This window comes from Doryrhamphus excisus, chromosome 15 (genome assembly GCF_030265055.1).
Source record: "Doryrhamphus excisus isolate RoL2022-K1 chromosome 15, RoL_Dexc_1.0, whole genome shotgun sequence".
NCBI classification, from domain to species: domain Eukaryota; kingdom Metazoa; phylum Chordata; class Actinopteri; order Syngnathiformes; family Syngnathidae; genus Doryrhamphus; species Doryrhamphus excisus.
In genome coordinates, this window is record NC_080480.1 from 8,589,907 (window position 1) to 8,602,874 (window position 12,968).

The 12,968-nt window shown below is 38.8% G+C and overlaps 1 protein-coding gene across 1 annotated transcript; it reads right to left on the reverse strand.

The window, feature by feature from the left end:
- Positions 1-670: 670 nt before the first annotated feature.
- Positions 671-12,033, reverse strand: LOC131103292 (germ cell nuclear acidic protein-like). The gene is made up of 6 exons (XM_058049427.1): positions 11,291-12,033; positions 4,574-4,716; positions 4,162-4,230; positions 1,869-1,920; positions 1,218-1,254; positions 671-1,136 (listed from the first exon to the last, which is right to left on the reverse strand). Exons 1-6 carry the CDS (start codon positions 11,760-11,762, stop codon positions 1,094-1,096), a joined length of 816 nt encoding a protein of 271 aa, XP_057905410.1. The 5' UTR covers positions 11,763-12,033; the 3' UTR covers positions 671-1,093.
- Positions 12,034-12,968: the final 935 nt, after the last annotated feature.

Genomic DNA, 12,968 nt, shown 5'->3' on the forward strand with positions numbered 1-12,968 from the left:
TTATAGGAGTTGATAAATGGTATATGAATTGATAATAAACAGTGATTTATCTTTTTTAAATGTCCACCTTTAACATACAGCCATATGTGTTGGATCCCGAATCCAACTGGACAGTCCGAAATTTCTCAAGAAAAGAGGTTACTTCAAGATGCCTCTGAATGGTAAGTACCTTTAGCATTTTAGCCTTTTCTACAACATAGCTTTTTGTGGGACTACCAGTGTTTAAAAAACTTGGGTAGAGCCACTGATTGTGGTCGGAAATGGTTGTTATCAACCCCGCTCCCTGTGTGCACACTCTATAATGCTACACAGACAAACTCTGACATATTTAACACATAGTTGCAAATGGTGATTAATCATGTTTAATTAATTGGACAACTGTGATTAGTTTGATTCTAATTTGACAGCCGTAGTTATCATTATTACTATCATTTCTTTTTAAAAAGAATACAATAAAATTTGGTAGGCTGAGTTATATTTTGCACATACTATTAAGGGGCCAAAATGACTCTTTTGCTAATAATGGTTGGCCACATCCTTAAGTTGTAGCATTGTCATTGAGTTTGCCAAATGGATGCACCTTCCAAGATACCATAGTATTGTGTCAACTCGGTAGCGTGTTTTTGGTGTGTGATTGGTGTGTGATGAATAAATAAGCAAGGCTGGGGGAATCCGTCCACATCTTTATTAATACCCCAAGATGCAACGTGTTTGTTACACATAATATTGTACCATAACCAAGACAGTGTCAGAGGACTGAGACAAAATTGTCATTGAAAACCAAATCATACAAAAACTGGAGCATATAAAGGTTTGACTGGATCAGCCTGATTTCTCAAATGCTCACTGGCTTGTTTTCTAATGTCAGACAGTGTCAAATTATTTAAAAACAAGAAATATTAATGTCATATTTTCTATTCCACACGTTTTTGTCTTTGAATTGGATAATGGTATTGCAACAGAGGGTATTTGTTTTGTATTAAAGCATCAGTGTTGCTGTTTATTAAGAAAAGCACTGTGGACACCCCAGTAGACAGGAAGCAAACAGAAGTCAGGCTGTCAAAAAAAAGAACAAAAATAGCCGAGACGACACTCAGTTATCCTCGTCATCATTCTCAAAGACGTCAGCAACAGTCCTGTGGAGACACAAAGTAGTTTGAACACGATGCTGAAAATGCTGTGGAGTTTTTTTTTATGTTTGTGGATATCGGACTCACTTGTAGATGGACCCGGTCACCTTGTCGAGGAAACCCCCTGGAGGAAACACACATGTTTTTGTTAGTGCGTGAACACCATTTTTTAAAACGGGACCTTTCCTGCTCATTTTAGGGGGTTTAAAAATGAAATATAATCAATAGTACGTTACTTTTGATAAAATACAGTAAATCTGCATTCTTTTCCCCTTGGCCGAAACTCTCTGATTCTGCAGCCTTCTTCCCCCTACGCTTACTCTGCTGTGACTTGTCAGGGGTCAAGGACTGTCTCAACAGACACAAAGAAGAGGTGGTATTAAATAAGCGGAGTTTCCCTGGATGATGAACAAGGTTTTGGCACTCAGCTGGAGGCGTTTTTAACATGGCGAGCCAGGAGGACACTGCTCTCCATCATTGACCACCCCACCCACTCACTCCATCGGACAATAGAGGGGCAGCGGAGCTCATTCTCCAACAGACTCCTCCAGTTCCATCCCCACAGTAAATGCTACAGGACATCATTTATTCCACATGCCATCCAGCTCTAAAATACCTCTCCGGTCTGTAAAAGATCATTCACAGCCTTTCACAGCCTTACTGTCTTGTACAAAGTGTACATTTATACATCAGTTTATACATTATATACATTATATACATTAGACATCAGTCACTCACCAGGCTGGCAAAGAGTTTGACAAGCTGGACACACGTGGCAGAAACTGCACATCTGTGAAGAAGTCACAAAAGGGGAGGATGGGTGTGTTTACTTGATGTACAGTAAAGTAAAGTGTTACTGTCACAATCCGCTTCGCCTCCTGTGTGACAGTTTTTGTGTTTCACGTAGTTTGCCTTAGTTCCTGTTTGCATGCTTTTATTTTGTTGTTTTTCCTGTGTTGGTCTGCCCTGTGTCCCGTCACTTTTACTTTCCCGTTCTACGCGCACCTGTTGCCAATTTGATTCTTGTATTTAGTTCAGCCGGGTGCGTCTAGTTTTTGTTGGTTCATTGCATGTTATTCTACGTGTCGTATGCCAGTGCTGCATTTCGCCGAACTTTAAAAATAAAGCAAAGCTTTTTCCTGCACCACCTGCTTCATCTCTGCATCCTGGGGTCGCACCGCAACACCCGCAAGACGAGCCGTGACAGTTACACATTCATCACCAGCATTTATCTTAATAGAAATTCTTAATAGAACTTTTTCACAGTGGGGGTGTATTTGTTGGTTTGGGACTTATTTGTGAATCTACACTGCAACAAATTCAATTTAAGTGAGATTAAAGTACAAAAATATGATACATATTTAACTCTGCTTAGTTTAGGTAATTAAAGAAAAAAAATCATAATATTACAAGATAAAAGTTATAAGGTTATGATATAAAGTCTTAAATTCACAAGAAAAATTTTTTTCAGTGTTGAGAAAAAAGTCATAACATTATGAAAAAATTCACGAGAATAAAGTTGTACATTTATGAAAATAAAGTTGCAAATTTAAAAGAAAAAAAATCATAGCCATAAATTCACAAGAAAAAGGCATTCATTTATGAGAAATAAATCATAATATTACAACAATAAAGTTGTCGATTTATGGGGGAAAAAAGCTGTACATTTTGTACATTTTTTTTATAATTTATGAGAATAAAGTCATAAATTTATAAGAATCAAGTCCTAATTGTGGATAATAAAGTTGTAAATTTATGAGAATAAAGTCTTAAATTCACAAGAATAAAGTCATAGATTTACGAGAATAAAGTTGGAAATAAATCATTATATTATGAGAATTAAGTCATACATTTAAAGTTAGAGTCTTCATTGACGAGAATAAATTAGCAAAAAAGACATTCATTTATGACAAAAAAAAGTTAGAATATCACAAGAATCAAGTAAAAAAGTCGTCAATTCATGAGAATAAAGTTGTACATTTACGAGAATAAAGCTGTAAATTTACAAGAAAAAAATGTATAATTCATGAGGATAACATTGTAAATTTATAGGAATAAAGTCTTAATTGACAAGAATAAAATTGAAAATAAAGTCGTAAATTCACGACAATAAAGTCGTACATTTACAAGAGTGAAATTTACAAGTAAAAAATTATAATTTATGGGGATAAAGTTATTAAGAATATTAAAGTCTTCATTGATGAGAATAAAGTTGTAAATTTGCAAGAAAAAAAGCATTCATTTATGAGAAAAAAGTCATATTATGAGAATCAAGTAATGAGGAAAAAAGTAGTAAATTCACAAGAATAATGTTGTACATTTATGACAATAAATCTGCAAATTTACAATAATGTTGGCTCCAGCACCCCCGCGACCCTCGTGAGTATAAGTGGTAGAAAATGAATGAATGAATGAAAAAATAATTTATCAGAATAAAGTTGTAAATTTTAAGAATAAAATCTTAATTGATGAGAATAAAGTAGTAAATTGATGAGAATAAAGTTGTAAATTTTGAAGAAAAAAGGCATTTGTTTTTGAGGGAAAAAATCGTAAATCAAAATCAAATCAAAATCAAAAATACAATCAAAAATAAATCAAAAATAAAATTATAATATTACCAGAATATAGTTGTCAATTTATAGGATAAAAAAGTCATAAATTCCAGAGAATAAAGTCATACATTTATGAGAAAAAAGCTAAAAATGGACAAGAAAAAATATAGAATTTACAATAATAAAGTTGCACATTTACAAGAATAAAGTTAATTAATACATTAATAAAGTTAATTGAAGAGAATAAAGTTGTCAATTTATGAGAATAAATGGCATCGTCTTCTAAGACTAAAGTCGTAATATTGCGTGTCATACGGGTCTCACAGAGAGATAACTGAGCTCTTCAGGAAGGAAGGACATACTGTATCTTGGATTGATTTGAAATGTAAAGAATATCCTTCACTTATTTATTGTACGTATAGTGTACATGGGCCTGAGTGGAAAACGAGTGGACACGCCCGTCCTCCAGTGTGTCTCACCTTGCAGTCATCACAGTGTTCAGACGTGTCTCCTTCTTCACAAGGACACTTTTCACAGCTGTCACAGTGCTGAAAGGAGACGACATAAAGAATGACATATCATATAACAGAACCTATAGGCTAAACCCTGAGCTCAACGTGACCCCCCTTCACTAGTCAGGGTCCATGCTAGACAGAAAACGCCAAATTCTGACCATTCAATGACGGAAATGTCTGAACATAACCTTACACTGCTGTAAATGGTTTTTAAATCAATACAAGGTGAGCAGCATTTTATTTATCATGGATGTTACTTTTTGAATTCCCAATATCCCTCATCCACCTTAAAACAACTCTACATTATTTCCTTCTTCAAAAATTACTTACTTTTCACTCACAATTTGGTGTATTTATGCATTTGAAGCAGATTTACCTCACAGAATTCACAATACGTGCAGACGGAGCCCTTGTTGTATTTTCCATCATCGTCATGGTCGTCATCGTCGTCATCGTCGTCATCATCATCATCGTCGTCATCTTTGTCATCATCATCATCATCATCTTTGTCATCATCATCTGTAAAAATGGTCAATATAGCGCACATACAGGTGATGTACAGTACATAAGCATATAAGCATTATAGCGAATATTCATTTTGTACGCTCACACGACCACAAGGGTGTCCGAACCTTGTCCAGTGGGGTGGGGGTATTTTTACAGTGTTGATTCATATATCCTGAACTATTTCAACAAAACATCCACATCTTTGCTTTGTGTTATAAGCGACAGGGCAAAGTAGTTTAATGCTTAATAATATAGCTCATTAATTTATGTTATTAGTTTATGTTTATGCATTGATACATACTGTATAAGCATGCCGATATGTGAGATCAGATGATGACTGTAATGCAATCATTGCAATTTGCACACTTTACTGCATATGTCTTGTACAATTACTTTGATGGCAGTGTTTTTTCTGTTGGTGTTCATGTTCAAGTATTTATTTTGCAGTAGCTGATAAGTATTCTTATAGTGTATTATACATAGTACTGTATTAGTCAATCACAACACATGTGAACACAAAATGTAGCGCGACTCATCCAAGAGGTCACAAAAGACCCCACAACAACATCCAAAGAACTGAAGGCCTTACTTGCCTCAGTTAAGGTCAGTGTTCATGACTCCACCATAAGAAAGACACTGGGCCAAAACGGCCTGCATGGCAGAGTTCCAAGACCAAAACCACTGCTGAACAAAAACAACATTAAGGCTAGCCTTAATTTGGCCAGAAAATATCTTGATGATCCCCAAGACTCTTGTGGTCTGATGAGACAAAAGTTGAACTTTTGAAACGTGTGTGTCCCATTAGAGCTGGCTTATGAGTAATGATTCAGTTCAGAAAAATAGGTAAACGGTAAAATATGGTGGTTGTGGTGTGATGGTCTCAGTCTGTGTTGCTGTTTCAGGACCTGGTGGACTTGCTGTGGTAAATGTGAACCATGTCTAATAAAAAATCCTGAAGGAGAATTTCTGTTGGTGACCTCAAGCTGAAACCAACTTGGGTTCTACAGCATGAAGACTTTGAAGTGAAAATGAAGACTTTGGAGTGGCCTAGTCAGACGAAGTCCTGACCTTTGGGAAAATACTCTGTACTCGGTCTGACAAGTTAAAAGTTTTTGGAAGGTGTGTGTCCCATTATATCTGGCGTAAATATAATGCCACATTATATTGCCACAGAAAAAAAAAAACATTATCCCAACAGTAAAATATGGTGGTGGTAGTGTGATGGCCTGGGGCTGTTTTTTGAAGACTTTGGAGTGGCCTAGTCAAAGTCCTGACCTGAATGCTATTGAGATGCTGTGGCATGACCTTAAAAAGGCGCTTCATGCTGGAAAACCCTCCAATGTGGCTGAATGACAACAATTCTGCAAAGATGAGTGGGACAAAATTCCTCCACAGCGCTGGAAGAGACTCATTGCAAGTTATCACAAACGCTTGATTGCAGTTGTTGCTGCTAAGGGTGGCCCAACCAGTTATTAGGTTTAGTTATTGTGTTCAGCTGTGTTGTCATTGACTAATATTTCAATTAGTTTGATGATCTGGAACATTTAAATGTGCCAATATGTATGGGTATTGTACGTATGTATCAGTAGGGGTGGAAAAGGTTGGACACCCCAGCTTTAGGAAGATGGAGCAGCAACATGCTTTTAGCTGAAGAGATACTCACTGTTTGACCGCTGCTCCTCAGGGAACCAACCTAACTGACGCTACGCATGCACGGAGTCAGATATCATAGAAATCTGCAGCTTTTGGACACGTTCCCATTTGTGTAGACTTTATTCCAAAGTACGCTTCAAGACACATGGACAGTGGTGATTGCTGTTTTTAACCACACATGTTCACAGTCAGCACAAAACAGTGTTTTGTTGAAGTAAGAACAAGGAAAAGGAACAAAACAACCTATTTCATCTCTTGACAAGTTGATATTTAACAGAGCGCTTCCATATTTCTCTCTTTTCCCAAATACTCTCTCCCTGAAGGTTGGACAAACGAAATGCCAAACATACATTTAGAAATGCATAAAGCTACTGCATCTGTAATTATGGCAAAAAAAGTCATCATTTATGATCATTTTAGCACATTTTAGCACAATATAAATGACTTGCCTCTTTACTAGACAATGCTTCTACAGAGAAAGAGCGAGCCGGAGATCTGAAGAAAGAGAGAAACTTTGTTTTATCGGCAGGGTGTTGGAAGGATTCCAATTCCCTTATTTAAGCATCTTCTTCAAGGTTTAGGGGTTTAAAGTTACAGTCACACCCCAATTTGGTAGGCTATGTTTTTAAATGTTAATTTAAGTGGCCCTCCTGCACCTCCCCTCAATCTTAAGGCCATGCCCACATCAACACGGATATTCCCCCCATTTAAAAGAAATCTCTGTCCATGTAAAAACATGCATTTTGGCCAATCAGACGCTTGGAAAAGCTAGCACAGCTGACTTAGTTGCGTATTGTATTTCTCTTCAATGCCTAGCTTTGTAAATGAGGGAATTTGTTGTTATAATAAAAAAAAAATGTGTGAAATTGTTTTTTTTCCCATCAACATTTTCAACAGCACCTACTGTTGACAATTTTCAGGGGGTGGCTGACTGCCTACTGTGGTGCAAAGGTCTTATTCTACTTTCTATGAAAGTTAAAATACAGGAAAAAAGGGCGTAAAACAGAGGGATGCCAGGTATGCTAGTGATGTAAAATATTATTGGATGTAAATATCTTTAGAATCTTTAGAATTACATGGAGCCTGTGTTTGCCACATTCTGTATTTAAATACGTGAGATTTGTGACTTAAACGCAGTTTAAATGCTGAAGTTGAAAAAAAAATCTCCAAAAGGCCAAAGAAGGCATATAAAAATATGAAAAAAAAACATATATATATAAATATCCGTGTTCATGTGGGCATAGCCTAATTCTCCCACTGTCTGTCCATCAGGAATTTGAACCCCCCCGATCCTCAAGATCACTGTCTCTCTTTCTTTCTCTGTAGATTCACATGGACACACAAATACAGCTCAATCCAATTCAAAGCAAACCAGGAAGGAAGCAGTTTTTTTCCCCCAGAGAAACAAAATCCAAATACAAATGAGTGATATCCAAAAAAAAAACAAAAAAAAAACAGGCTCAGATGTTCAAATTGTCTTTTTGCGTGATTTCAATCTCTCTCTCTCTCTCAAACAAAGACTTCTGCAGTCCACAATATCTAGTACTGTATGTACGGAGGACCTCAGACAGGTGGGCTTCAGGTGGGCCAGTTCAATTTCCCCAAAGTGCTCATAATTCTAGTTAAGTGGGGAAGAGAAGACAGTGTCAGAGACAGGAAGGGGAATAGAGAAGGAGAAAGTGGTGGAGGAGGGACTTTGGTGGATATTTTAGGATATTTAAAGACAACTCACTCAGAGATGATCAGGTTGGAATGGTAACAATAAAGAGGAGGGGCCTGTGTTGATAAGCCCCGCCTCCTTTGAAATCCCATGCGCTTATTTGTACTTTGAAGCATCAGTTATCACTGCTACTTGAGATTGGAATCCAAGTCCTTGACCTTGTCAATGGTCAGTGACAGCTGATGCTTTTGCTTGCAGCGCTTTGTGTACACGTGAACACATTCAACACACAATAGCATCGTCACAGCACTTGGTCACTTCCTGGTAGGGGTGGGCGGATCGATACAAACATATGTTTGTGTTTTGTTGTGTTTGATATTTGTTGATATTGTTGTATTCATATATTGATGGTAGGCATCAATTTAAAATGTAACACATGTAACACGTTGACAACTTACAGTGGCAGATCAACTAACAAAAACAAAAAAATTGAGCCAATCAATGAGCTTGTGGGCGGGCTAAAGTTAGACATTGTTTTCCGCTTGGTCCTAGTGCTCGACAAAGATCCTTTAAATAAAGACTAACATTGGTTTTGGACATAAGAACTACAGGAGACCAAGACTACCTTTTGAAAAAGAGCAGGGGACATGCCCCCTCCCCTCCCCCAAATTATGTTTGTGAATATATCGTTATATTGTTTAGGCTTTCAGGGCAAACACCCAAAGGATTTCAATAAGAGCTAATAGTAGTTTTTGCTGTATTATTTTACACAATGTATTCCATTTAAAAAACTATTTAATATTTTGTTGATATTTAGGGATGTCTGATATTGGCTAGGGCGGCACGGTGGTCTAGTGGTTAGTGTGCAGAACTCTCAATTTCCGCTGCAGATATCAGCCAATGCCGATATGTGTAACATATCATGTCACATGTGTGACATATCTCCTGTAGTAGAATGAACACATATAGGTTGTATACAGCATTTTTTTTAAATATCAGCTTTAATGATCGGGGAAAAATATGATATCGATATTAACCATTCATTCATTCATTTTTTACCGCTTATCCTCACAAGGGTCACGGGGGTGCTGGGGCCTATCGCAGCTGTCTTGGGGCGCGAGGCGGGGTACACCCTGGACTGGTGGCCAGCCAATCACAGGGCACATATAGACAAACAACCATTCACACTCACATTCATACCTATGGACAATTTGGAGTCGCCAATTAACCTAGCATGTTTTTGGAATGTGGGAGGAAACCGGAGTACCCGGAGAAAACCCATGCATGCACGGGGAGAACATGCAAACTACACACAGAGATGGCCGAGGGTGGGATTGAACTCGGTTCTCCTAGCTGTGAGGTCTGCGTGCTAACCACTCGACTGCTGTGCAGCCTCGATATCAACAAATAGCGCATTTTTATGCTGATATTATCGGGCCAATACATAACCGTACGGCACTTGAATGCATCGTACTTGTGTGCCGTGAGATCCAAAAGTGTGTTTGGCCATGGAGGAACTGGCTTAACTGTCAATCCGCCTCAAAACACAAAATAATATATTATCATAAGTCATTAATGGAATTACAGTCAAGCCATTACAGGCCAGCAGTATGGATGATGTAGCTTGGAGAAACACCTGCTCTGACCCAAAGGCCTGCACCACTAGCTGCTTTAGAGGGCTTTGCATTTGTAGCACGAGGCTAATGACCAGGCTAAAGGCTACACCGTTACTACAAGTCTATGGAACATTTGTGGTGAGCACTTATACATTTTCTATGTTGCTTCTATGCATTTAGCTTGTTAGCTTCTATCATCAGTGAGCAATGGCAATTGAAGAGGGTTATTTTTATTGCAAATGTTGATCCACAAACTAGCAGAAGGGTTTGGAGGAGGGGGAGAAGCGAGCCGGCATAGCATATGGCAGCAGCATAATCCAGGCGTAATTTGAGTAAAAAGATGCTCCGATTAGGGCTTTATGATGCCAATTCCGATACCAATCATCCATGAGTGAAATCACCCAACACCGTTACTGATCCTTAGATGAGTACATGAGAGAACACGGAGGAGTGTAGCGTGCAGAAGGTTACGCAAAATTTTAGCGCATGCACACACATAATTCAGTTCCAAATATGAAGATTGTAAATAGGTCACATTATTATATTTGAAAATAAATTGTTATTTTGATGTAAAACAACGTGTTTTTTCTGTTGTTTGTGTTAGTAGAATTGTTTAGATATTAGCATATGGCCCAAAGTCAAGCTGGGATAGGCTCCAGCATACCCAACTCTAATGAGGATAAGCGCCATAGAAAATGGACGGATGGATGGCAAAAAAGCAAAAAAGTGAAACTCTCTCTTTTCTAGTTGGGAACTGATATTTTCCTGAAATGTACCTATGTTCTACGTTTGTTTCAAGAGGTAGAAACATATATTTTTTCAGATTTTTTAATCTTCCTTTTGCTCCATACTATGTTTATATTGCCTTACAATATTCTGGGTGCAGAAATAATCATCATCAAATGATCTAAAATGGCCGATACTGAAGGGCCAAGACTTAGGATGTGAGCGTCTATAGATTGATGGCTTCCAAGTATCCAAGTGAGAGAGCAGTCGGCAAACCTGGTGTCCTCCCCCGCTGAGAGGCTGGTCATATAGTCCGATGAATTCAGTTATTTTTCAGGTTATTTGCTTTCGACTTCGGCCTGCCACGCACATACCGGATACATACGAGTGTTGTCCAGCCGTTTGACGGCTGATCACATTGTGATCCTCACCATACTCATACGCATACAAATTTGTTCCTCAAATGCTGTGTTAAATTTAAGTTTTTTAAGGTGCTACCCCAGCAAGATATTTTGGTTGAATGTTTTGCAGGGTGCAACATGTATATCACGCTCACAAACGACAGGTAAGTCCAACAAGGCAGACATGATTGTTTTGGGTTTGGGCATGAATGTGCAGTGTGACCAAAGAGAAAAGAAGGCGGGAGACGCTGGCTACAGGCTGCATGCTGCAATAGCCACAGGTGGTCGGCGTTGAACGCCATTTGTCGGCAAACATGCTTTTTAACAGAAATCGGCGGCCGATTGATCAGCGCATCCCTAATATTCATGGGTGTCTCAGCGACTAGTGATGATTTGATATTCATGGGGGAGCGACTGTAAATTACAACGTTTATTAAGCTTTTATTCCATTTGTGAAAACGTGGAACAGAAGTGAAGATGACTCCAGGAAGTGACAAAGTGAAGGACGCCAATCAAACACATTGACTGACCTTCATGATCGTCATCATCATCGTCGTCATCATCATCATCGTCATCATCGTCATCATCGTCGTCGTCATCATCATCGTCATCATCATCGTCATCATCATCATCGTCATCATCATCGTCATCATCATCGTCATCATCATCGTCGTCATCATCATCATCGTCGTCATCATCATCGTCATCATCGTCGTCGTCATCATCGTCGTCATCATCATCGTCGTCGTCATCATCATCGTCATCATCATCATCATCGTCATCATCGTCATCATCGTCATCATCGTCATCATCGTCGTCGTCGTCGTCATCATCGTCGTCATCGCCGTCATCATCGTCGTCATCATCATCATCATCAGCCACCAGGCCTTGCTCAGAGTGGAATGGCAGATCTTGTGCCTTGGCAAGCGGAGCCAGTGGGGTGTGGAAGGAGCAGAGCAGCGCCAGCAGCAGCGCAAGTATCAGACTTCTGAGGGACGCCATGTCCAAAGACCAGACTGGGCCAGCGAAGGAATAAACCTGAATTCACGGTGGGGAGTCCACAAAGAGACACACACACCCTCACAAATTCCCACACACTACACAGTTATCCAATTAGCAGGATCCGGTAAATGGATAATATTCCCAGTAGAGTCCAAGTATGTGTTCCAGGTTCCAAAAGAATCCTTAGATTAGAACAAGTCTTTCATTGAATCTGATCAGTGATCAGTCGGTACTTATGCGACAGCCGTCAGTAAGTGGTCAGTGTTGGAGACGCTGGCAAAGAGTGAGACCAACCTATGGGGTAAGTTGATAAGACAGGGTTGGGGGTGGTTCAGACTGACTGACAGGGGCAAATGTTGGTGGGGAGGCTTGCATCCATAAGGTACTCAGGGTGAAGGGGACCGATCCAAAGGAAGGAGGGGTAGAAGGAACAACTTAGTACACTTAGTAGCTTTCCATCATTAACAAATGTTGGAGTTGATCTTAGCTTGGAAGTGAAGTATGTTCTCGTCCGTTTGCCTCCTTCAAGGAACACCTGCTACCAGGGATGTCCAAACTTTTTCATACAGAAAAATGAAAAGAGGCAGCGTCCATGTTGATATTCTTCACATTTGTGCTTATAAAAGTAATAATGCAGGTCAACATGTTATAAGCAGCAAACTCAGCAACTAATCGTCCCCAAGTCATTGAGCATTTGTCTAATGATTCAGACATTTTTGAGGATATTCAGCATTCATAGCCCTGTAAATTTGCAGAATTTGGGTTTAATTTTTTTTAATCAGATTAATCACAAATTTTAATTAATTAATCGCAATTAATCACCATTCGCGACTATGTGTGAAACATGCCCATTTTTTACTGTATTGAATGAACAGAAAGAGAAATGACAGGGCAGGTATATTTGTATGTATTAACAGCTCCAAAGAACATTTCAATCACACCTTGTTATTATGAGCAATGAGGGGTTGCATTCAAAGACATCACGTAATTTAAGGTAAATGTACTTGTTTTCACTGTATCTTCCAGCATACTAAAATGTAGCAAATTGTACGTCCTTATTTATAACTTCTACACTGTGACTCCGATTCTGTTCATCGATCATCGTCTTTTTGTCAAAACAGGACATGTGTGTCAAAAATAGACATTTTCACGGGAAACATCCATTATTCGAGATGTTCGCCATGCGCTGGTGGGCTCAGAAATACA

What these genes read in the sequence shown, in the direction of transcription:
- LOC131103292 (XM_058049427.1), bottom strand. Translation starts at nt 11,762, where the DNA reads ATGGCGTCCCTCAGAAGTCTGATACTTGCGCTGCTGCTGGCGCTGCTC. An exon ending in CGTATTGTGAATTCTGTGAG is followed by an intron (nt 4,231 to 4,573) that starts GTAAATCTGCTT and finishes GTCTCCTTTCAG; the next exon opens with CACTGTGACAGCTGTGAAAA. An exon ending in AACACTGTGATGACTGCAAG is followed by an intron (nt 1,921 to 4,161) that starts GTGAGACACACT and finishes ACTTCTTCACAG; the next exon opens with ATGTGCAGTTTCTGCCACGT.